Below are 25,611 nucleotides of genomic sequence, written 5' to 3' on the forward strand. Positions count from 1 at the left end.
CTAGTTGCTTGCTGTTTTATCGCTATCTTGAAATGTACTTTACACAAGGATAACTCAACTGGCAACAACGTCAACAACATGTCACACTTCCAACAAAGGGGTCACACTATAAACAGGGAAAATATGTTTGTGCTAAATAGTTATTAACTTTCACTTGGAAAACAACATAAAGTTCGAGACTTGCTCGACACACACAAGTAGGGCGTTCATATATACATCTAACCGTTACAACTAAACAAATAAAGCTTTGATGCTTCAACAAAAAAACTTGATCAAAGAGTTCAAGTCAAAACGTGAAGTTACTTTTGCCTTTGAAGGTAGTTAAAAATTTTACTTTGGGTTTATTGCATACTATAATTTCAAAATTTACAGTTTGCTCTTGCAGTTATCTAGAAAGAGGCCGACGTAAGGCAACAATAGCTGTCAACGATCATTTGTCGTACGCTATTTATAGTGCAACAGACATTGTTTTTTTGATAGTGCACATGTCGCGTGATCTACTGTTTAAATGGCAGTGCATTAGCTTTCAAAAATCTACTGTTCAAATATAGAGATATAACTGAACAATTGAACAAGAAGCAGCTGGACAGTAAAACTTAAAAAAGCGAATCAAAATCAGAAACAAGGCGCAACCGAAAATTTATTGTTGTATGAACTGCTGTCCTATAACCCAAAGGAAATCTAACATAGTAGGCGAAACAGTTGGACTTAAAAATGGTAATCAAAACGCTAAATAAACTGCACTGACTCACACAGAAATATAAAGGACAACAACTCGGCAACGCTACGCAGAAACAAACTGGGCAAACCGATTTGCTTATAATAGTGAGAACAAAAGCGCTGCTCCACAATGCAGAAACAATTGGCAGGCGCAACTATTGTTTTCTGCGAAAACTTACGACTGATTTCAAAAACCTTTTTATTTTTTCCGGAAGACAAAATATTTATGGTGAATGGAACCTCCCCCCGCGATAAAGTGTAAACAATTGAAAATATTAATACAAAATGATATATAATAAGACAACAAATAACAAGACATAACTATACACTGCTCTGTTTATACGTGTACTTGGTTTACACAGCTCATGTTGCACAAGTTGAAAAAAACTTAACAAGTTGTGTTTTCATTGGGAACATTATCGTTGTATGTTACAGAAACTAATTTTCCTGGATTTGAGGTTGTGATTGTGCTGAGAGTTGCAACACTCTGTGAAGTGGAATTCTCAGATAAATCCTCCTTCCTCATACTTCGAAGTAACTTCTGAAGCGGAATCCACCAAACCCTCTGTACTTCGCCTTGTCGTAAACATGTGAGAGCGAACACACAGAAACCCTGCGCGATTGTTGATAAAAACGTTGAATTTAATTTTTGACAATTTGGCGAGGCCTGTGTATACAAGAGGACTAAAGAGTATTACGAAACTGTGACATATTTTTCAGAAACAGACTTTTGTTGGTGATTTATCTAAAAACGAGTTGTTTCAAATACTGTCGAAATAGTTTGTGTATGAGTTGCTGCTAAAAACCGTAACAGAATAAAAAACATGAAATTTCAGAAAAAAACGAGTTAAAAATATTAAAACATTTTCATTTTCTATTTTCATCAATAATAATATTCACCTGAAATGCTGCAAAAATGGTGAAAAGCCAACTCATTATGGCAAGATAATATGGATTATCTGAGATCATCATGAAAAAGGCAAAGATCCAAACCAAGCCAAGAGTACAAGCAAGAACCAAAGCAATTTTTAGATTGTTGAGGCCTGAAGAGTGCTTTGATGTTGAAGTTATCTATAAACAATGCAGGCAGACATCATCAGTTAAAGCGTAATATTTCGTGACGCATTTACATAGCATGTATTTGGTGAGGTATGGAGAAGCTTTTTGTTCTGTATAAGCCTTACCATGCCGCTTTTTATAATCTTGATATGTGGATAAAAGAAACACGAGGGAACATGACTGGGGGGCGGTATAAAAATATTGGTTAACGTTAGAAAAGTCACCTTCTTCCTTCTACAAGTAAGACTGCTGATCACAATCACAAACATGACAACATTGAACAAGAGGAGACAACCCAATGGAAGGAGAAATGCGAAGTACAAAGAGTGGCCCTCGATCCAACACATGTTTGAAGCAAGATAGGTGTTTGCAAACGCAGAGGGTGGGTCTAAAAAAAATTACAGTCAATGAGTACTAAAAAAAGTTTCTTATAGTATTAATAGTATTTTACTTTGACCGCAGATTGGACTTTGGTTGGACGAAACTTCAAAGATTTTGTTAAAAATTAAATTCATCGACACAATGATTGCAGGGCATCCATAAGATAGAGCTGATGTTTTGAGAAGAAAATTTTCCCAGGTTGCATCGAAAATCTGAAATGTCGATGGGAAACATGATAATTTTCTGAAATCGGCCCTGGGTTGATTGAAATAAAATTAATGGCATTGATATCGATTAGGTTTTTTATAGCATGAGGTCAATAATCTGGATCTAGTCTTGGCCCGTGTGTTTCTTGTTGTTTTTGTCACTCAATTCAAAAAATTACTTCACTATGGCCCTCATGTTGACCAACACTGGTCTAGTCAAATCTTTCTAAATGCTCCATGAATGATTGCCGTACCTGGACAATAGACTTGTACAGCAAGTGAGCGTATACCGCCATCCAGCACCAGGTGACCAACAAAAAGTAATGCAGCAAGGTGGCGCTAGCAATGCATCCGGTTTCGTGTCCACGTTGATCAACTCCAAATAGAAATATGAGATAAACAACTGACAAGTTGGCGCAAATGTTCATCAACACTATCATAGGTCGGCGAGATCGTATCTCTCTGGGAAAATATAACAGATATACTCATAGAGCCACAAAACAACACTGGGCAGTATCTGGTAGTTAGTTTTTCGAAACTTACTTGGAAATCAGTAATAAAATGATGGTTAGAATTAAACAGACAAGAGATAAACTGCATCCGACGATACTGACGATTTGCTGAGGTACGCTTGGTGGTATGGGGTATACCGACTGCAACAAATTATGCAAATTAAACATATTCAAAACTCAAGTGAAACTACAACGTTTATTTTAAGCTTTTAATTTTTTGGAAATTTTACATTTTCTGTGCTTTCGTTACTACCGTTATCATAGCAAAGCTGGTTAAATGGTTGCATTTGCATTGAGGTGGGTTGGTGTTTGGTTCCATGCAACATCCTTCAGTCGACCAACTTTGTGTTGAGTAATTCCAAAATACACAAGTCTCGTTCAAGTATTGCGCCTGCAAAAATATATATATGATAAAAACATATTAAATATGAGGTCACTAATATTGCACCTTTAATGTGTTGATATCTTGCGATGTTCCCGAGGATTGGTTTACGTTGAGTCGAATGACCTTTACCATATCAGTAAGATTTGTGATAAATACGGGCGAATTTTTAGTTCCGATGTCACCAGAAACTATCTATAAATGGTAAACAAGTATTTAGTATTGTTTTATATTATTTCACTTATTCGTGGGGAAATTTTTCTGTATTCGTTCTAGTTGAGCCAAAGATATGGAGAAAAATACACGTTATCGGGGTTTCCTAGAACTTGTCAGACGACAGTTACGCAAATTTGTAAAACCCCCTACCCATTGAGCAACTTCGGGTGATGGAAACAAATCGTTTGTCCTGTGGATCATAAACACTGATCTAACAGCGTTTGTCCCCTTTTGAAGTGTGTCTTGTCCGAATTGTTTTTGAGCGATCATAAGGGCACTCAGTGGTATCGTGATGGATACAGGTTGAAATGGAGTGTAGATAGTGTCGTTTGGTGAAACGGCGACAAACGGACTGTACTCAACGTTATTAAAGATACACTGCCTGTCCTCGACCTGAAGTACATTGTGGAGTGTTAAAGGTCATTGCAATCAATCCAGGTTGAAATGTTGAAGTGTAAGTTTTCTTGCAAAACCCTTTATTTCGTTTTGTAAATTCTGAAATACCCCTCCTTAATCATCCCTAAGGTCTGTGTGAAAGAACATACCTTTGATTCAATATTCGGGGTGCTGACTGTCACAACGTTGTCGGCAAGTTGACTAGGCATCCTGTAGGCCAGAGTACCGAGCGAGCGAACCATTTCCACTTCGGGTGTTCCTGGTTTTTGTTTGGTTGATGCAAAAAAAGCTGTCACATGATCAGCAATATTGATGGCGCTGGAAAAGGAGCTTGCCAGCATCTTTGTGAAGAAGGTGTGTTTGGGTTAGCTATATACATCACAATAATTATTCTCATACCTGAAGATTGATTGCATTTAACACAACGCTGTTCATGAATCCAACCACTCCAGCAATGTCTTCATTAGTGAGACTTGCTACATTGTATGTTAACACATCCACAGTGGCCAAAGTATTGTCAAGTTCTGTGGAATTTAGAGTAGCAACAGGTACCTGGAATTTAATTGCCGAATTATTTAAAAAAAACAGAAAATCTTTAAAATCGAATAGCAACAAAACCAAACCAAGAGTAAATTTTGGTCCTGAAAATTTAATTTGAAAAATGGGTTTCGGCAAAATTTGTACCTGGGTCACAAAGTCCGTTAAAGTCTGGTTTATGCATGGAAATAACTGCAAATTACCGAAGAAAGTTTTGAAACCCCGCTGCTGATCTTTTGTGATGTTGCAATCCGCTCTCGTGAGTGGTTGTCCTGATAAATGATGTTGGATATTGTGTAATATACTATTCACTTTTGCATGACACATATATAATCAGCACAGTGTTGCAACGATATCCAACAAAGAAACTACGATTTTATATTTGAATTTTACCAGTGAAGGAACAAATCTCGATTGAATAAGCTGATTGTGGGTGAATTGTTGTTGGAAACAAATACGAGGTGTTACCGAACTCTACAAATCCTTTCACACAAGTGGCTAAAAAATGGAGATTTTAATCGTTGTTATCAGCAGGACGTTGAAGCAAATACAGGAAACTTACGAGCGCAGTAGATCGATCCATTCCCGCTGAACCATTTGTTACATTGGCAAACTGCATTGTGATAAACTTGAATCGAGCAGGACGCGTTTCCTGCACAAGACATGTTTTCACACGGATTGGAATGACCTGAGAAAAAAAATTACTTTGTTGTTCATTGATATTTAGTGATAGCCCAATTTTAATCACTTTTTTTCTAAAAAATCGTAAAATTTGCGCTAACGATTCTGTTTTTAAGTTGGTAGAACAGGGTAGCGAAATTTTTAGTCCTAATTTGTGTAGTAGTATTATTATATATTATTATCATGTGATATATGGTAAAGAGTCATTCGTCACCTTGTAAATTACGTTTTTCCCGTAATTCTGTCGGTAGGGTTTTAAGTTTAAAACAAAGAAGAAACGTGATTATTTGTGTATTGTTTGAACTTGCATTTGAAACTAAAAAGAGACTAAACCAGAATTGCAAGCAATGCTAATTTGTCTTCATGAAGAAATGAAGGATTATTTATAATTCAAACCTGAATCCATTGGCGTTGTATCCTGATGCCGGACAGAAGTTTTGAGTATTTCGGTTGATTTTCCTAAGTGGTGAAAATCTAGAAAAAAACAGCGCAATGCAACAAGCCTTACAAAACGGATATGATAAATTGGTCAACCACAGGTAATGCTTGCACTGTATTATAAAAATGTATAAACCGGATAAATACAATAAATGATGGCTTAAATTTTGTGGTTTTGGAAATCATATACAGCTGTTATGCATGTCAAAAATGCAAACGAGATTCAATCACGAAAGATTTGAAATTTCCCGGCTTAACTTTCGCTTGGTGTTTTCAAAATTGATTCAAACCCGTGGTGTTATTTAAGAAACAAAAGAAATTAGACAAAACAAGTCATAGTAAAGAAAAAAAATTAAAATGGCGCCAACTGCAGAAAAAATATGGTATACTTGAATTACCATCAGTTGAAGTTGAATGAGAGTATATTGTCGTATTTAAGCCATCTATCTGACTTTGCTGTGTAGTTGTTAGTGATTGGGTTGTATTCTCATTAAGATAAGTCACAGTTAATGAATTTTTCAGTTGGAAATTTAACGGTATAAACTTTATAAACTACCAGTACAAAAATTATGACAAACTTTTCCTTATGTACTAAAATATATACGCTTTCTATTGACTGACCATTTTAGATTTCTTGCAAACATACGGATACTTTGATGTGCAAGGATAAGGCCTCCAACTGCCAAGAAGAAACATAAGACAACACATTTCTCCGCTTGGTTGACTAGAAGCCCAGTTTTCAAAGGACTGCAAAACAACACTTTTTTGAAAAGCTTGGCCACATTGGCCGTCTATATTTTTTCCAAAACACAACGCGGCTGCACAATATAACACAATTAAACTCTACTTTGGTTACCCATGGTGACCGATCACTCCATGACCAAGTTGCGTTTTCAGTGAGTTTTCCACCAATCCATGAGCTGTTTCTTGTATGAGCTGTGAATACACATGTTGAACAAAAATACACGAAAAGTTAAAATTAAAAAGTTTGTTTGGAAGACTTTTTACATTTTATAAAAGCGTTCTCTTGATCTGACAAAATGCTTGCAAGATGACCACCATGGTCCACGCAGTACTGTTCAGCACTATCCCAATATTTTAACGTGTTGCCAAAGAAATAACAGTTGCTGCCGTTCGCAATCCAGCCGGGATCACAACTTAAGTTGGCATCTGTAAACCAAAATGTTTACAAGTTGGAATATACAGGGATACAACAAAATATTGGACATCACTTACAAATCAATGTTTTCTTGCAAATGTAGGCCGACAAATAAAAAGCTATTTCGTCAGTCCACTTGTAATCTAAGTTTGTTTGCAAGTTGGTCCAAGGAAAGCAATCAGAAGTATAAACATCCCAGTTATCATACACCTATAGGAACATAAGTTTTATTGTTGAAATATCTTGGAGTGTGTCAAGGCGATTCAAGTTGTTGTTTGTTAGCAAGTAACGGAAATACCCATTTTGAACCGTCCAGCCATGACCAGGTTTTGTTGTCTGACAAGACTGATCCTCCAACCCACAAAGGAGTCAGCTTTTCACCTATGTAAGATATTTTTAATTATAACAGACGGTGAACATAGATCTGTAAGTGTTAATGGTCAAAAACAGAAAAGGTTGTAAGTTTAAAAAAAAGTCTTTTATTACCAGTTAATAAATCATATTCAAGCACCAGAATGTTGTTTATGATTGACTTTCACGTTTCGCTAGCGACAGTCTTTCAGAATACATTGATAGCTCTAATATCATATTGTAACCGTAACAACGCACATTAAACAAAATGAAATTTGAATAAGTATGACTAGCTTTTTATAAATGCGTCCTCTTCTGTAGTCATGATACTAGCAAGGTGGCTGGAGTTTGCAACGCAATCTTGTTCTGCATCAAACCAAGTCAAACTCTGTTTTCGTATTAAGTAACAGTTGTTGCCAAACATATCCCAACCGGTGTCACACGGACTGCCAACAACTGTAATGAGAGTAGTTTCATTCAAAGCAAAATGTTACAACAACACATTGTTTTTCAAAAATTTCGTGCATATTGTCGAGTGTTTTTATTAATTTCAGTATGAGTTTTTTAGCTTACTTACCCAAAGTCTCATTTAAAACAACAACAACAGCGACAGTAAATGAAAGCAAAAACCCCATGGCACTACAGTTTTATCCAAATTTTAATGCAACGTAACTACTCCTAAATTGATCAAATCGTCAAAACTCGACACAAATGTAAAAAAAACATAACACAAACCCCTAGTTGCGAAAAACTTCAGTGAGAGAAAAAACAAACACGGCATCTTTACCCTGGTTTCTATAGGTAAACAAATAACATATAGCAATTTGCTAACACAAAACATATAACAAAATTTTGTTAAAAAAATAAAACGTTTTTAAGTAAGTCTATCAGCATTGCTATAGTGCCGAACGTTTCGTGATACTACCGAACAACAACAACTCATCTTGTGTTTCATCTTAGCTTGTCACGAAAACTAAATATACAATAATACCGAAAAGCAAAACAAAGTAATTTTTTAATACTACAACCATCTCTTGAACGGTATAACGTTAATGAGTCAGTGTATCGATCTCGCAGTAACTTTTCAAGGGTAGAAAACTTTTTTGGTTTGAAAATCCAATTACAAAGCTCATGATTTCGCAAACAAATACCGGAATGACGCTATTTTACCCACGTTTCACAAATGAACAAAACAAATTGATACTGACTTCTTCGAAAAACTTAGACCAGCAAGAGTTCATGGTAGACTATAAACTTCCTTCAGCCCAACGTGTGGGTCGCGACCGCAAAAAATATAAAGGACAACAACTCGGCAACGCTACGCAGAAACAAACTGGGCACACCGATTTGCTAATAATAGTGAAACAAATATAATAGTGAGAACGCTGGTCCACAATGCAGAAACAAATGGCAGGCGCAACTATTGATTTCTGCGAAAAGTTATGATTGATTTCAAAAATCTGAACTATTAATTTTTTTGAAAGATCATGGTGAATGGAACCACCCCCCACGACAAATGTAAACAATTAGTTGTTTGTATTTAAAAAATATTTATTTTTGAAATGATATATAATACGACGTCAAATAATATTACGTAACTATACACATGTTCTGGTTATACAGGTTCTTTGTTTATACAGCTCATGTTGTGAAAAAAATTAACAAGTTATGTTTTTAGTAGAAACATTATCGTTGTATGTTACAGAAACTAATTTCCCGAGATTTGAGGTTGTGATTGTGCTGAGAGTTGCAACACTCTGTGAAGTGGAATTCTCAGATAATTCCTCCTTCCTCATACTTCGAAGCAACTTCTGAAGCGGAATCCACCAAACCCTCTGCACTTCGCTTTGTCGGAAACATGTGAGAGCGAACACATAGAAACCCTGCGTAATTGTGGATATGAACGTTCTATTGCATGTGTGGACATTTTGGCGAGGCGTGTGTTGGTTACACAGGAGAAATTGTGACATTTCTATTTAAACACAAATTTGTTTATGATTTATCTAAAAACGAGTTGTTTCCATGTTAAAAATGTTTGGGTATGGGGTGCTGCTAAAATCTGTTGCAAAATATGACCATGAAATTTCGAAAGAACCGAGTTAAAAATATTGAATTGCTATTTTCATGAATAATTATATTTACCTGAAATGCTGCAAAAATGGTGTAAAGCCAATTCATTATGGCAAGATAATATGGAGTGAAGCCGCAACAAATGCGTTTTCTTCAGCAGACAAGATGCTAGCAAGATGGCCACCGTAAGTAACACAAGTTTGTTCGGTTTCACTCCAGCGTATCTCGTTATCTGTTTCAAAGTAGTAGCAAATGGTACCATTTCGAAGCCAACCAGACTCACATGTAGTGGCTGCATAAAAAAGAACAAGACTATATTCAAAGGGTGAATATAAATTCGTGAGTTTCACCAAACTGATCCTTTTTTTCAGCAAGTGCTTGTTATGTGAACTTCGTGTGTTTGTGTTTGTTTTTATTTCCATCGTTTATCATAATTGCGTGAGGATTTGGAATCTTATCTTTGCCGCACAAATTGATTCAAAAATCATCGTAGGCTCACAGCAGCATAAACCAAACAATTGATACAGCGCAGCCACGTTAAATTCGACGATATTTGGACAAATGACGGTTTGATGTATTTTATGGGCGCCTGACTCGAAAACCTCGATAGTTGAAATCCTAATACATTAATACGTACTGTCCGAAAGAGTTTTGCAAACATAGGTTCTTGCAAAAAACTCGGCAGTATCGTCCCATAAGAAACTGTATTGCCTCAACATCTGAAGGCAGGCAATACAGGCTGGTTCGCCTGGGTGCTAATCTTCATATGTCTGCAATTAAGACAAACAATTTTAGTCAGAAACTAAAACAAATTGCATATTTTAATTAATTGCAAATTGTTATGGCGTAGTATGGTAGACATGTTCTAAAATGTATGAAAACACAAATTTTACGTAGCTGAAACTTTGTCACATTAATAAAAGCTCTCCGAAATCGGGGAATGTCACTAAAATAAATCTATTGTAGTGCCCCTAAATAATATTTCTCAATAATTGTTTAATGGGCATCTTATACGGTATAAAATCGAATGGTCATTCGAAACATTAAACCGCGCGACCCAAAATGTAATGTAAAAAAAGCTTTGAGTTTTAAACAAATCACCAGTTTGGATCCGTCTTGCCAATTCCACTGATTGTCGGCGAATGTCGAATGCCCCCCTAACCATGCGTTGGTCGTAACATAACCTAACCAACGGCAAACAGTTACAAAATGGTTTGTTAACAGCAATAACTTACTTTTGACGAAAGCATTTGCTTCCGCTGTCAATATACTCGCGATTTCACTGTTATTTGCGTTACAGTCACTCTTTGCAGTTTACCATGTTACGTTTTTGGACATTTCGAAATAATAGCAGCTGTTGTTGAAATAAAGCCAGCTATCATTACAGGCTTTCAAACGTTCTTTAAAGACAAAACATATAGTTGCCATCGAGCGACTGCTGGTATGTTAAAACAATGCTTACACAAATTACACAAAATTACACAGAAAGGCGCAACGATTGATTTCGAACTATTATTTTTTTTGAAAGACCATGGTTAATGGAACCACACCGCACGACAAATGTAAACAATTAGTTGTTTGTATTTAAAAAATATTTATTTTTGAAATGATATATAATACGACGTCAAATAATATTACGTAACTATACACATGTTCTGGTTATACAGGTTCTTCGTTTACACAGCTCATGTTGTGAAAAAATTTAACAAGTTGTGTTTTTAGTGATGGAAACCTCATCGTTGTATGTTACAGAAACTTCCCGGGATTTGAGGTTGTGATCGTGCTGAGAGTTGCAACACTCTGTGAAGTGGAATTCTCAGATAAATCCTCCTTCCTCATACTTCGAAGTAACTTCTGAAGCGGAATCCACCAAACCCTTTGCACTTCGCTTTGTCGTAAACATGTGAGAGCGAACACACAGAAACCCTGCGTAATTATTGTGGATATGAACGTTCTATTGCATGTGTGGACATTTTGGCGAGGCGTGTGTTGGTTACACAGGAGAAATTGCGACGTTTCTATTTAAATACAAATTTGTTTATGATTTATTTAAAAACTAGTTGTTTCCATGTTAAAAATGTTTGGGTATGTAGTGCTGATAAAATCTGTTGCAAAATAAGACCATGAAATTTCAGAACCGACTTAAAAATATTAAAACATTTCGATTTGCTATTTTCATCAATAATAATATTTACCTGAAATGCTGCAAAAATGGTGAAAAGCCAACTCATTATGGCAAGATAATATGGATTATCCGAGATCATCATGAAAAAGGCAAAGAACCAAACCAAGCCAAGAGTACAAGCAAGAACCAAGGCAATTTTTAGATTGTTAAGGCCCGAAGAATGTTTTGATGTTGAAGTTATCTATAAATAATGCAGGCAGACATTATCAGTAAAAGAGTAAAATTTCGTGACGCTTTTACATAGCATATATTTGATGAGGTAAGGGGAAGTTTTTGTTCTGTTTAAGCCTTACCATGCCGCTTTTTATATTCTTGAAATGTGGATAAAAGAAACACAAGAAAACATGGCTGGAGGGCGGTATAAATATATTGGTTAACGTTAGAAAAGTCACCTTCTTCCTTCTACAAGTAAGACTGCTAATCACAATCACAAACATGACAGTATTGAACAAGAGGAGACAACCCAATGGAAGGAGAAATGCGAAGTACAAAGAGTGGCCCTCAATCCAGCACATGTTATATGCAAGATAGGTGTTTGCAAACGCTGAGGGTAGATCTGAAAAAAAAGGATTACAGCCAATGAATACCAAACAAAGTTTCTTTTGGTTTCATTAATATTTTACTTTGACCGCAGATTGGACTTTCGTTGGACGAAACTTCAAAGATTTTGTTAAAAATTAAATTCGTCGACACAATGATTGCAGGGCATCCATAAGATAGAGCTGATGTTTTGAGAAGAAAATTTTCCCAGGTTGCTTCGAAAATCTAAAATGTCGACAGGGAACCATAATAATTTTCTGAAATTGGCCCTGGGTTGATTGAAATAAAATAAATGGCATTGATATCGATTAGCTTTTTATAGCATGAGGTCAATAATCTGGATCTAGTCTTGGCCCGTGTGTTTCTTGTTGTTTTTGTCACTCAATTCAAAAAATTACTTCACTATGGCCCTCATGTTGACCAACACTGGTCTAGTCAAATCTTTCTAAATGCTCCATGAATGATTGCCGTACCTGGACAATAGACTTGTACAGCAAGTGAGCGTATACCGCCATCCAGCACCAGGTGACCAACAAAAAGTAATGTAGCAAGGTGGCGCTAGCAATGCATCCGGTTTTGTGTTCACGTTGATCAACTCCAAATAGAAATACGAGATAAACAACTGATAAGTTGGCGCAAATGTTCATCAACACTATCATAGGTCGGCGAGATCGTATTTCTCTGGGAAAATATAATAGATTTACTCATAGAGCCACAAAACAACACTGGGCAGTATCTGGTAGTTAGTTTTTCGAAACTTACTTGGAAATCAGTAATATAATGATGGTTAGAATTAAGCAGACAAGAGATAAACTGCATCCGACGATACTGACGATTTGCTGAGGTACACTTGGTGGTATGGGGTATACTGACTGCAACAAATTATACAAATTAAACATATTCAAAAATGAACATTTATTTTAATCTATTTTAAGATGGTATAAATTGAAACTACAACATTTATAATAAGCTTTTAAGTTTTTTTAATTTTACAGAATAAGTCTACCTTTATCATAGCAAAGCTGGTTAAATGGTTGCATTTGCATTGAGGTGGGTTGGTGTTTGGTTCCAGACAACATCCTTCAGTCGACCAACTCTCAGTTGAGTAATTCCAAAATACGCAAGTCTCATTCACGTATTGCGCCTGCAAAAATGTTTAAATAATAAAAGATATCAATATGAGGTCACTAATATTGCACGTTTAATGTGTCGATATCTTGCGATCTTCCCGAGGATTGGTTTTCGTTGAGTCGAATGACCTTTACCATTTCAGTAAGATTTGTGATAAATACGGCCGAAAATTGAGTTCCGATTTCACCAGAAACTATCTATAAATGATGAAAAAACAAGTATTTAGTGGTGTTTTATTTTATTTTCCTATTTCTTATGAATTTTTTTTGTGTTCTTTCGAGTTGAGACAAAGATATGGAGAAAAATACGTTATCGGGGTTTCCTAGAACTTGTTAGACTTAACGACAGTTACGCAAATGTGTAAAACCCCCTACCCATTGAGCAACTTCGGGTGATGGAAACAAATCGTTTGTCCTGTGGATCATAAACACTGATCTAACAGCGTTTGTTCCCTTTTGAAGCGTGCCATGTCCGAATTGTTGTTGAGCGATCATTAGGGCACCCAGTGGTATCGTAATCGACACAGGTTGAAATGGAGTGTAGATAGTGTCGTTTGGTGAAACAGCGACAAACGGACTGTACACAATATCATTAAAGATACACTGCATGTCTTCGACCTGAAGTAAATTGTGGAGTGTTAAAAGTCATTGCAATCAATCCATGTTGAAATGTTAAAGTGTAAATTTTGTTTCAAAACCCTTTATTTCGTTTTGTAAATTCTCAAATACCCCTCGTTAATCATCGCTAAGGTTTGTGTGAAAAAACATACCTTGGATTCAATATTCGGGGTGCTGACTGTTACAACGTTGTCGGCAAGACTGGGCATCCTGTAGGCCAGAGTACTGAGCGAACGAATCATTTCCACTTCGGGTGATCCCGGTTTTTGTTTGGTTGATGCAAAAAAAGCTGTCACGTGATCAGCAATATTGATGGCGCTGGGAAAGGAGCTTGGCAGCATCTTTGTGAAGAAGGTATTTGTGTTTGGGTTAACTATATACATCATATACATCATAATACTTATTCTCATACTTGAAGATTTCCTGTATTTAACACAATACTATTCATAAATCCAACCAATCCAGTAACGTCTTCATTAGTGAGACTTGTTACATTGTAAGTCAACACATCCAGTGTGGACAAAGTATTGTCAAGTTCTGTGGAATTTAGAGTAGCAACCGGTACCTGGAATTTAATTGCCAAAGTCTTTAGCAAATCCAAAAATTCTGTGAAATCGAATAGCAACTAAACTGAGTGTAAATTTTGATTCTAAAAATGTTGTTTGAAAAGTAGGTTTTTATAATATTTTTACCTGTGAAACAAAGTCTGTTAAAGTCTGGTTTATGCATGGAAATAGCTGCAAATTACTGAAGAAAGTTTTGAAGCCCCGCTGCTGATCTTTCGTGATGTTGCAATCGGCTCTCGTGAGAGGTTGCCCTGATAAATGACATTGGATATTGTGTAATATACTATTCAATATTGCATAACATATGTATGATCAGTGTTGAAACGACATCCAACAAATAAACTATGATATTATTTTGTGTTATATTTGAATTTTACCAGTGAAGGAACAAAATTCCACTGAGTAAGCTGATTGTGGGTGAATTGTTGTTGGAAACAAGTACGTGGTGTTGCCGAAGTCTACAAATCCTTCCATACAAGTGGCTAAAAAAATGATTTTATTCGTTGTTATTAGCAGGACGTTGAAGCAAATATAGGCAATTTACGAGCGCAGTAGATCGTCCCATTCCCGCTGAACCATTTGTTACATTGGCAAACTGCAGTAACTATATCTCCTGGTTGTAAGTCATCCCATTTTGAGAGTAAAACACCGTTACGGTAAACTTGGTTATCGCATGTGGCGTTTCCAGCACAATTCACATTCGCGCACGGGTTGTATATTGCACCTAAATGTGTTGTTTAGGATTTAATGTGGTATTGTTTCACTTTAATTTGTGAAGTTTTTTTTTTTTTAAACATCTCTGCTTTTGTTTTTAATGATGCATATTTATTTTAGCCACGTGAATTAAATGAATTTAAATGTCAAAAATATATTTACGAACATATGTTATGATTAAAAACGGCAAAAATTTAAGAAAGTTATACCAGTAACGTCGGTTGTCGAACTTAGGCTAAAGTGGAATGTTCCAATTGTTTCCCCTGCTGTAAATAAACATAAATCACACAACTAATGTTGTTTTGTAGCATTTAAAAAAAATAATTGACTATTTTTAAAATGGCATTATATACCCGAATCAGTAGTGGTGGAATTTGAACTGATAGAAGATGGGTTGGTAGCTATTAAATTGATTTTAGCTGTAGATGAAAATGCTTGGGAAACATTCTGGACAGGATAGGTACCTGTTACGATTTAAGTAAGCAAAGTAGTTATGAAACGAAAAATTATTGTATCCAAGCGGACACCGTATAAAACAACTTTATGTAATACCGCTACAATTACTTCCTACTACAGTTTTTTTTTCCATTTTCACATTCAAAAAATTGTTTTGAAAAAAAAAACTTTTTTGAATAAAAAGAACTTTGTCTATCACTTTTGTCAAATAAATTACTGAAATGCCAGTAATTGCTGCAGTTTCATAACGAACAAACGTTGTTTTAGGAACGACAAAAATGCGTTCTTGCCCAAAGTTTGTTTTGCGTTCGTAAAGCTTTTTGATATTCTCTCGCTGTTTGGACTTCAATACTATAACCACTAAATAGAACAAAGAAAAAATCATTACTGGCATCGCGGATGGTAGAACGAACACTAGTCAATGTTGCCCTTGTTGCTGTGATAGGTTTTTTCGGTGCCGATGTGGATGGTTGGATTGTCGTGTGATCGTCTGTTTTTTTAAAGCCACCTGTTTTTAACATTTTAATGTGAAACTTTAACATTTTTCTGACCATTGTTTGTCTTTTTGCACACGTATGATTTGGAGTGTTCAGGGTAGGCGGGCTTCCAAGACATGCTGGCATCGTTGGATATACTTAAACCACATGTATTGCTCTGCGTTGGTTCTCCAGATGCCCAATCATCGAACGTCTATACACAACAGTTACACAACTCCTCAATCCACATAAGGCTTGTTGTGCGATACTTTGGGTTTCTTGGAGATCAAAAACTGAGCCCAGCTTACCCATGGCAAACCATCAGTCCATATCCACTCGTTATTGCTCACTGATCTTCTACCACCCAACCACGTGTCTTCACTAACTTCACCTTTTGAAAAAGTTGTGTCAAGTGGCTTCGATAACAATTTAAAATATATACATATATTAACTTATGTAGTAGGGCAAAAAACCTGTTTACAAATTTGGAAAAAATGATATTTGCACTTTAATCCCTCCTAATTGAGCACTAGTCACCAGTAACAAACATATTTTCCTGCGTTGACAATATACTGGCTAGATGTCCACCGGAACTGACACAATGTTGTTCGGCTTTGTTGCATCTTGCAGGGGTTATCACAAATTGGTAGCATACGTTTCCAAACCTCATCCAACTACCACAATTGTAACCTATATGTGTAGGTGAACAGGTTTGGATTAGTTGTAGTTGAAAATAAACAGACGTAGTGCTGAATTTCAGTCTCATTTGCTTGTATGGAAGGAAGCTACCTTTTGGCTTATTTGCAGATAAACGAAATCACCGAAACAAACTTAAACTTACTCATAAGTGGCCTTTTGCAAACATACGGATTTGAATGAAGTTCCAATGCGTCCTCCCACTTTAAACCGCTAGCTTTCCGCAGCTGGAGACACGTCTTACACACAGGTTCACCAGGATACCAATCGTCAAATGTCTGAAACAACCTCCGTAATGATTTGGAAGTTTGGAGACGTTTTATCTGACAGGTTACCACTGACAGTCTCCTTGTCTTATCAATTTCATTACGATAACACCACATAGAAGAAAAATTCTCCGTGCTAAAACATGTTTCTAAGACAGTGTTCCCCAACCAAGGGTACGCGACGACATTACATGTGGTACGCGAGCACCTTTCCGTATAATTTGCGGATCCAGTTCGAATTTAAAAAATCGTAATGGATCTCAAAATGTTCGTTGCTTCATCCCCTAGGTAACTTTGTGACACTCAACTAGGTGGTACGCGTCGAAAGTGTTTTACCTCCAAGTCGTACGCACACACAAAAAGATTGGGAATCACTGCTCTAAGATGTGTTTGCAATCAGCCTTTGCAAATTGTAAACTAATATTTTTAACTAATAGACATTGCGAACAGGTTTACTTTAATTTTTACATTGCTTTACCTGAATATTTGCGATGGGAAATTGTAACAAATAAGTTTTGTTTCTACCTACCCATGACGAGTTGTCCAACCAAGACCAGTGGTTGTTGTTCGTGTCTGCTAAAGTGTATCCACCAAGCCACATGTCACTCTTCACATGGCCTAAAATTAAATGGTTATTACTGCCGCACTCGCACCAAAATGTTTGCAGGGTTTTTGGGCATCCAAATATTTATAATGTAGGTGAATACCTGCTTATTTTAAAAAGTTTATTTAATAAACCCTTACAAAAACGTTCATTGAAATATTTTCTTAACATTAAACAAGTTAGGAGTGACTTAAAACACTACAATAGGGTTTTTAGGCAAACTAGATCCATATGTTAAAATCCCTAAAAATTCAGGTGATTCATCCAAAATCTAACCTTTAACGAAATCATTTTCTTGCGCTGTTGATACACTGGCGATTTCGCTACCACGTGAGTGGCAGTCACTTTTTGCATCGTACCATGTGGCGCTCATGTTAGTTACGAAGTAATAGCAGTTGTTGTTGAAATGCAACCAGCCAGGGTCACAAGCGTTTGAACAATCTACAAAAACATCCCTCGCTAATTTGGATCAAGAATCTTTTTTGCCTTTTACTGCTTTTGATTCCAGTTAAATTTTTAGCTTACTTACCCAAATTCTCATTTAATATAACAAAAGCGACAGAAAGTAACAGCAGGAAACCCATGGCAATACAGTTTTGTCCAAATTTGAATGCAATGCAACAACTTTTCTAAATTAATAAAATCGACAGGCTTAGCACAAAATATATCCCAATTCATAAAAACATAGCACAAACCCCGCTTGGGGAAACCACAGTTGGTAAAACAAACACAGCATCTTTGACCAGGTTTTTATACGTATTCGGTAAAAAATATATCGTAGCCTTTTTGTTAAAATAAAGCAAATTTAGGTAAGTCCGTTAGGAATAGCTATACTGCGAAACTAAAGATACGATAAATATTAAAATCAAAATAAAGTAATTTGATACTGCAGCTATCTCTTGAACGGTATAACGTAACGAGTCAGCGTATCGATCTCACGGTAATTAGTCGTGGGAAAACCCAATTGCAAAGCTCATAACTTCGCAAACAAATACCAGAATGGCGTTCTTTTACCCACACTTGACAACTAAACAATTAAGCATTGAAACTGACTTCTCAGAAAAACTGAGACCAAGGGTTCATGGCAAACCATAAACTTCCTTTAAACCAAGCGCACCCAAAATTGTTTGCATTTGAACGAAAAAAACGTGCTATTCGTTTATCTTGTGCTTGTTTACGTGGGCGTTTATATGTGAGCATGCACAATTGTGGTTCATAATTTACATGCAGCAAAATATGACGAACATATATGCTTTGGGGAAATGGGCAAAATCAAAATAATAGAAAATACAACGAAAACCTTCTGTTTTAAATTAAAGTCGAATAAGTTCTTACATAGGCTGTACATAATTGCATTCATTTACAAAAAAATTGTTTCAAATTTGTGGTGGTCATTGGTTTTATATCATCGTGGATAGTGGGATTGCTTGGGTTTGCTTTCGCACACTAACTTGGATAGGAGGCTTCCTTCCGCACAAAAAAACTAAATGCTTACGCGTTGAGAGTCTTTTACTGTACCGTTTTTTTTGTAGAGGTTTTTCAACATGTTTTCTTAAAATCATATTTTATTTTAGTTGTTTACTTGACGATCAAAAGTCCACAAAACATAGGATATCCATTAAATCAATCATAGACAACACAACGATGAAGGAAATGTATGTTGTGAGGTGTTAAAAGGGTGCATCTTTTCAGCGAGACAATGACCATGCACCAACTACAAACTAAGATGTTAGGGTGTCGCCGTGAAGATGACTTATATTTTTACGGCAGCAAACTGGCAAACCCGTAAGCATATGTTTCTATGCACTAAAACGGCAAGGGCTACAATTTAGGGCGAACGCAAGATGATGGGTTGAGAAATTAAATATTGAAATGTTTCAAACTTTCTGAACATGTTTGTCGCACAATAAAGACAAACTAAACCTCCAAGAATCATTACGCAGGAGACAGTATGTATTTTTAATTATTTTCAACCTTCATTATCAGTCCACTTTAATGGTAAACTTGTCAATATGATTTGGTCTTGCTTTCTGTTGCATCCAAATTTTGAGACGATGCAGTTACAATTACGTTGCCAGACTGTGTTCTAGAAACTGCTGATGGTGGTTCCCCTTTCTTTCTTATAAACATCTTTTTAAGTGGTTCCCACCAAACACGTCTCACTTCTCCTTGACGAAAGCATGTGAAAACGAAAACACAGAAACCCTGAAGAAGTAATTAAACAATTGTAATATTAGAAAATCAGGTTTACGTTGATTTGTCTGTAATTCTGCTCACAAGAATTTGCCGCAATTTTACCTGCAAAGCTGCAAAAATGGTAAAGAGCCAACTCATGGTTGCCAGATACTGGGGGTCATCCGAGATCATCATGAAATATCCTAAGAACCAAACTAGGCCAAGTGTGCTGGCGATGAGTATGGCTACTGGTAAGTTGATGAGATTTGCGGCATGAGTTGTTGTTAGTGCGACCTTGGAAACAAGTTTGAGGTTTGTTAAAAAGCGCATATGTTTCACAAATCTTCGTATCTCAAACGGGCAGCAAAGGACATACCCGGCTTCTTCTGCAAGTGAGCCTTGCAATAACCAGGATAAACATGACAATGTTATACGTGAGAAGGCAGCCCATTGGCAGAAGAAATGAGAAGTACAATGAGTAACCTTGAATCCAGCACATGTTTGAAGCAAGATATGTGTTGGCAAACGCAGAGGGTGGATCTGAAATTAGGAGTTGTTTATATTAAGGCAGAAACGTTTCGCTGTCCTAAAGTTTTTAGTGTTTTTAGTAAGTTATATTTTACAGTGAGACACTAACCTTGTCCACAAACTGGACTTTGGTCGAATGGAATTTCGTAAACTTTGTTGAGTGTGATGTTGAGCGCTATAACGGTCGCAGGTATGCCGTACGTGAGGCCAGAAGCTTTCAAAAGAAAATTATCTCCAAATTTGTGGAAAATCTAAATTGGATAAACCGGAAATCAATAATCAAACAATCTTTGATAATAACTATGCAAGTGAAAGCACATTAATTTGAAATATCTCATGAATTAGGAAGTAAACATAATTGTCGCAATACTTGTATACATTGTAGCAGTATTTACCGACATGGAGGACACGAATTATTCTAGGTTCGTGCTTTAATTATTTTGGAAACCTAACCGATAAAGCACATTTTCACCACACCGGGATTCGAACCCAGGATATCACGATCACGTTTTCTTCTTGGTATATGGGTCGGGCACTTGACCAAGGTTGCCAATCACCGGTCCATTTACGAACCTTGACAATAGACTTGTAGAGCAAGTAGGCATATACCGCCATCCAGCACCAAGTGACCAACAAAAAGTAATGCAGTAAGGTGGCGCTAGCGATGCATCCGTCTTCATGTTCACGTTGATCAACTCCAAATAGAAATATGAGATAAACAGCGGAGAGATTCCCACAAACTATTATTAACGCACGCATTGGTCGGCGCTTGCGTATCTCCCTGAAACGATACATTGTTGTCAACTAAGCAACAAATGTTCGTTACACAAGGAGCTACTTCGTAATGAGCAGAAGAATGATGGTTAGAATTAAACAGGCAACAGACAAACTGCATCCGACGATACTGACAATCTGCTGAGGTATGCTGGGTGGTATATCGTATATCGACTGTAAAAAGCAGTAACATGAAAAAAAATATGTTTTAATCAAACCCCCAATTGCAACCATACCATAAGCATAGCAAAGCTGGTCAAATGGTTGCATTTGCATTGAGGTGGATTGGTGTCTGGTTGCAGGCAACATCCTTTAGTCGACCAACTCTCAGTTGAGCAATTCCAAAATACGCAAGTCTGGTTTACGTAACGTGTCTGCAGAAAAAAACAGCTTTATGTTTGCGTACATTTAGCAGTATAGATTTGAATAAGTTGGGGAAACTGTAATGCCTTTTTTGAGCGAAATATATTTTTCTCAATAAACATCCACCATCTGAGCTGTCTTCACATCGTTTTGTGGAATTTGACATGTAATCATATTGATACGGTGTGCGATCGACAGCCTGCCACGGGCCTTTGGTTTTTAATTTGATCCATTTTTTTCATTCTTTAATCACATATCATACAATTGTTTTAAATTATGCACTAACCTCAAGGGTGGTGAGGTCTTGAAATCTTCCCCATGTTTGATTGACGTTTACTCGCGTAATTATTACCACATCAGACCTATTTCTTACTTCAACTGCTGCTGTTTCATTTCCGATTTCGGCAGATACGATCTACAATAAATACGGTGTGTATCACACAGTAATTTTGTTCTGCATTTTTACATTCATTTATTTTTGTTATCGTAGGGCAGAGTATGTAAACATTTAATTGATAGTTAACTGCGTACAAGTACTGGTTTTTCATGAACCTACCCATTCTGTTTCTTCTGTAGAATTAAACAAAATACTTGTTCTGTGAATGATAAACGCAACTCTAGCCATGGACCACTCCCCTGGATCTTGCATGATTCTACTTCCGAAGTCTCCTAAAATACCCGAAATCGCCTTCTGTGATACGTTGATCATAACTGGTTGAAATGGAATGTAGTCAGAGGCATTTTGTGACAAAGCCACATACGGAGTGTACAGAATGTTTTTAGCAGTGTTTTGTGTGTCTTGAACCTAAAAAGTGCAGCGTTTGGTGTTTTTGAAAGCAAACTTGAGAACTTTTTCACAACAAAGCAAGGAACAAAGGAAAATATATGATCCGCATTGGAAAAATAAATTCATTTATCTGTACATTGGTAATATTACCTTGGTTGCGATATTGAAAGTGCTGACCACAAAGTTGTCAGTACTGTTTTGTAGAAGCAACCTGTACGCCATTGTAAGAAGTGATTGCACCATATCTGTTTCACCACCTCCTGATTGCTGATTGGTTGCAGTGAAGAACGAAGTTACGTGATCAGCAATGTTAATAGCGCTTAGGAAAGCGTTTGGCACGACCTTTCGAAAAAAAATTTTTCCAATTTTATTGGGATATGTCTAGAAGTGCAATCGGTTTCGTGTACACTAATAAATGAAACTATACTTTCACTTAGTGAAAAACCTCTCTGTTATAAGAAGTCCATAAAACATAAACCCGTTGGGTCCGTGGTTACTTTTTATTATGTGCGCTGCTACGTATAGATAAATCGATCTTTTTTTGACCAATCAAATTTAATTGGGCACGTAATTAGGTTTTACTGCAAATAAACATGTTGTTTTCGTGCACCTCTACATTAGTCCCGTTCGCTGCAAAATCGTTTATGAATCCAACAGTGGCTGAAACGTCTTGTCTGCTCAGGCTTGTGGAATTGTAGGTCAGCAAGTCCAAGCTGACCAAAGTATTTGCAAGTTCAGTGGCGTTGAGGCCAGCAACAGGTTTCTAAAAGATTTAAAATTAGGAAATGGAGTTCTTCTGGCAAAAACTATAACTATAGCGACCGAAGTGCCAAGCTCGCGAATCTTATTGAACTGTACCCCGTAATGACTGTGTTTTGGTCGTTGTAAAACGTTGGACGTATAATAATTTTTTGTCTAATTACTTAACAAACGAACTTATCTGGCAAAATTTGACGTAGTTTATTTCACCGACGTTTCGTCTATCTTGCTATTGCAAAATACATCATAACCGGTTGCAACAGGGGCACAATAGACCTATTTACCAAGATTTACATATTGAACTGACGAAATCTAATTGTTCCAGATTTACGAAACCACATACTAACAAATAACAGATGCTAACATGGAAATTACCCCAGAGACAAATGTTGACAAAGTCTGGTTAATGCACGGAACTGACAATATATCATCGAAATCGGTTGTATAATTTAAACTTGCAACGGTTACAACAATACATTGTGCTCTTGCCAGTGGTTGCCCTAAAATCAAAACAAATATTACATAAAACGATCATCAATAAATCTGGGATAATAAAACGTTTATAGCCAACCAGTATAAAAGCAGATTTCTCTGGAATAAGCCGATTGAGGATATATTGTTGTTGAAAAACAATATGACGTATTGTCGAACGTCTTACATCTTTCTTCACAAGTGGCTAAATGTGAGAAAGGGGCACGATTACTTCACATTTACAAAATGTTAACAAAAATAAACTAAAATTGCTACAAAAGACTAAGTAACATTTATAGTAAATTTAATAATCCAAGGAACGAAAGAACTCACGAGCACAGTGTATATTTCCATCCCCGCTAAACCATTTGTTGCATTGGCAAACTGCAATGACTGTATCTCCAGTTTGCAGTTCGTCCCACTTCGGCGTAGTTTCCAATTGCACTCCATCGCGATAAACCTTGTTGACGCACGTGGAGTTTCCTGCGCAAATCTGGTTTTCACACGGGTTGGGGAGTCCTGTCGGTGGAAATGATTTGCAAAATGGTTAAACTGAACGTGTGCAGATGTTCAGTAATTTGATCTCCACATCATTGTAGATCTCTGGAATATACTGTAGTTCTGAAATTTTTCAACTAACCATTTTGTTGCTTCTTGCAAATAAAGTTCCATTTATACGGACAGGCCCCACAAGCCCATTTCTGTTTGATGAAACCAAGACAACACTTTCCACCGTTAGGTTCGCCTGAATCCCAGTTCTCAAAAGACTGAAAAACATGTTCTTATAAACGGTTTTTGTGATCTAGTTATGGATAAAACTATTCATGTTTTTACAAGCTAGACTCCACTCACCCATGGTGATCCATCGGACCAGGACCATGCGCTGTCATTTTCCCTACGTTCTCCTCCAATCCATGAATAATCCAATGCATGGTCTATGAAAATACACGTTTTATTGAGGAAAACTATACTACTATAGTAGGTAACGTGAGACACAAAAGTAAACTGGTGAGATATAATACTAAAAAAGATTGTGTAAATAACTTTTCCTACATCTTAGAAAAGCGTTCTCTTGAGCTGACGATACGCTAGCAAGATGGCCCCCATGGTCCACGCACTTTCCTTCAGCATAATCCCAACTCGTTTTATTATCTTCAGTTTTGAAGAAGTAACAATTGGTTCCATTTGAGATCCAACCCGGTTCACAGGTTGAATTAAGAGCTTTACAAAATAAGCAAAGCAAAATTTACATAACTTTTATTTAAAAACGTAGACCACACGAATGAACCCAAAAGAGTTAACACCGAATGCGTAGATATTCATCGGCCACGTCACTTACTAAACAACGTTTTTTTGCAGATAAAGGGCGACACGTAAAAAGACTGATTGTCGTCCCATTGAAAATTATTCTTTTTCAGGAAGCGGGTTCGGGCAAAGCAATCGTGAGATATTTTCCAGTTTTCATAATCCTGTAAAAATCACTTTGCTATAATACCATCGAAACAAACTAATTAGGCGACCAACAATAAAAAAGCTTCAATTGCAAATATTTTTAACCAAAATAGTTTGGTTAAAGTCACCTTTGACCAACGTTCTATTCTTTTGCAAATTTTGCACCCATTTTTTCATACTATGAATTTTTATTGGAATGCCCACAAAAATACAACTTCCTATGTTGCGATACCTCATTCACAACTTATGTACTAACGCAACCTACCCATTTTGAACCGTCTACCCAAGTCCAGGTTTTGTTATCTGTTAAAACCGACCCTCCGTACCACAAAGAAGCCGACTTGTTGTAATCTTAAAACCCAAAGAAATAAACTGTTAAAAAACAATGTGGTTTGAATTAAAAAAAGTTCACACCTGTCATACTTGTAACGAATACATTTTCTTCTTCCGTCAAGATACTTACTAGATGGCTTCCTTTATCGACACAACTTTCCTCGGCACCATCCCAACTACTGTGGTTGTATAAATCCAAGTAGTAACAGTGGTTTCCAAAGTATAGCCAGTCTGAATCACATGTCTGGTAAACAACTGAGGAAAAGAAAAGATGGAATTACAATCGAAGACATTCGTCAGCACAAAACCACAATGCAAATAAAATGTATAAAAGGAGATAAAAACAGTGCATCAACAGACAAAAACGTAATTAAAATGCTAAGTGTGGATAATTTATCCTATAAGGACCGCAGCATCAACTTGTGCAACGTATAAATATTTCTGTTTTCGAAACATTTTGTTGTAGACCTAAACAAAGTTTTAAACAATCTTTACCTTTGTTACTTGAAAGTCCAATGGCAATAAACATCGAAATAGCACAAAGAATGAAAAGCTTCATATCATATTATGAAGTATCTTCGAACTTGTAGCCTGTATTTGATGCCCGTTC

The 25,611-nt window shown here is 36.5% G+C and overlaps 3 protein-coding genes across 3 annotated transcripts; all 3 read right to left on the bottom strand.

The window, feature by feature from the left end:
* Nucleotides 1-1,108: 1,108 nt before the first annotated feature.
* LOC145901932 (uncharacterized) lies at nt 1,109-7,673 on the bottom strand. The gene is made up of 22 exons (XM_082989750.1): nt 7,616-7,673; nt 6,986-7,068; nt 6,765-6,897; nt 6,537-6,698; nt 6,385-6,464; nt 6,150-6,275; nt 5,927-6,080; nt 5,487-5,564; nt 4,972-5,097; nt 4,803-4,907; nt 4,557-4,681; nt 4,272-4,424; nt 4,022-4,213; nt 3,627-3,869; nt 3,327-3,455; nt 3,132-3,269; nt 2,910-3,019; nt 2,621-2,828; nt 2,231-2,372; nt 2,004-2,167; nt 1,621-1,791; nt 1,109-1,333 (listed from the first exon to the last, which is right to left on the bottom strand). Exons 1-22 carry the CDS (start codon nt 7,671-7,673, stop codon nt 1,109-1,111), a joined length of 3,105 nt encoding a protein of 1,034 aa, XP_082845876.1.
* Nucleotides 7,674-10,854: 3,181 nt separating this feature from the next.
* Nucleotides 10,855-17,732, bottom strand: LOC145901933 (adhesion G-protein coupled receptor G7-like). Its single transcript, XM_082989751.1, has 19 exons — nt 17,636-17,732; nt 17,285-17,373; nt 16,102-16,209; nt 15,869-16,007; nt 15,215-15,325; nt 14,692-14,871; nt 14,525-14,629; nt 14,274-14,398; nt 13,994-14,146; nt 13,734-13,922; nt 13,339-13,581; nt 13,033-13,161; nt 12,840-12,977; nt 12,596-12,705; nt 12,307-12,514; nt 11,917-12,058; nt 11,686-11,849; nt 11,304-11,474; nt 10,855-11,034 (listed from the first exon to the last, which is right to left on the bottom strand). Exons 1-19 carry the CDS (start codon nt 17,730-17,732, stop codon nt 10,855-10,857), a joined length of 2,781 nt encoding a protein of 926 aa, XP_082845877.1.
* Nucleotides 17,733-19,366: 1,634 nt separating this feature from the next.
* On the bottom strand, nt 19,367-24,937 carry LOC145901936 (adhesion G-protein coupled receptor G7-like). The gene is made up of 17 exons (XM_082989755.1): nt 24,934-24,937; nt 24,270-24,437; nt 24,069-24,151; nt 23,857-23,983; nt 23,550-23,735; nt 23,121-23,245; nt 22,597-22,749; nt 22,137-22,328; nt 21,756-22,004; nt 21,486-21,614; nt 21,073-21,210; nt 20,901-21,010; nt 20,636-20,843; nt 20,172-20,313; nt 19,911-20,074; nt 19,658-19,828; nt 19,367-19,564 (listed from the first exon to the last, which is right to left on the bottom strand). Exons 1-17 carry the CDS (start codon nt 24,935-24,937, stop codon nt 19,367-19,369), a joined length of 2,547 nt encoding a protein of 848 aa, XP_082845881.1.
* Nucleotides 24,938-25,611: the final 674 nt, after the last annotated feature.

The sequence above is a fragment of the Ascidia mentula genome, chromosome 5 (genome assembly GCF_947561715.1).
Source record: "Ascidia mentula chromosome 5, kaAscMent1.1, whole genome shotgun sequence".
Taxonomy (NCBI): Eukaryota; Metazoa; Chordata; class Ascidiacea; order Phlebobranchia; family Ascidiidae; genus Ascidia; species Ascidia mentula.

What these genes read in the sequence shown, in the direction of transcription:
- LOC145901933 (XM_082989751.1), bottom strand. Translation starts at nt 17,732, where the DNA reads ATGAGCGCCACATGGTACGATGCAAAAAGTGACTGCCACTCACGTGGT. An exon ending in TTCCACCACTACTGATTCGG is followed by an intron (nt 14,872 to 15,214) that starts GTATATAATGCC and finishes CAACACATTTAG; the next exon opens with GTGCAATATACAACCCGTGC. An exon ending in CCCCGAATATTGAATCCAAG is followed by an intron (nt 13,582 to 13,733) that starts GTATGTTTTTTC and finishes AATTTACTTCAG; the next exon opens with GTCGAAGACATGCAGTGTAT.
- LOC145901932 (XM_082989750.1), bottom strand. Translation starts at nt 7,673, where the DNA reads ATGGGGTTTTTGCTTTCATTTACTGTCGCTGTTGTTGTTGTTTTAAAT. An exon ending in CGAGATTTGTTCCTTCACTG is followed by an intron (nt 4,682 to 4,802) that starts GTAAAATTCAAA and finishes ATCATTTATCAG; the next exon opens with GACAACCACTCACGAGAGCG. An exon ending in ATTTTATTACTGATTTCCAA is followed by an intron (nt 2,829 to 2,909) that starts GTAAGTTTCGAA and finishes ATATTTTCCCAG; the next exon opens with AGAGATACGATCTCGCCGAC.
- LOC145901936 (XM_082989755.1), bottom strand. An exon ending in CGAACGGGACTAATGTAGAG is followed by an intron (nt 22,329 to 22,596) that starts GTGCACGAAAAC and finishes TTTTTTCGAAAG; the next exon opens with GTCGTGCCAAACGCTTTCCT. An exon ending in CTTTCAATATCGCAACCAAG is followed by an intron (nt 22,005 to 22,136) that starts GTAATATTACCA and finishes TGCACTTTTTAG; the next exon opens with GTTCAAGACACACAAAACAC.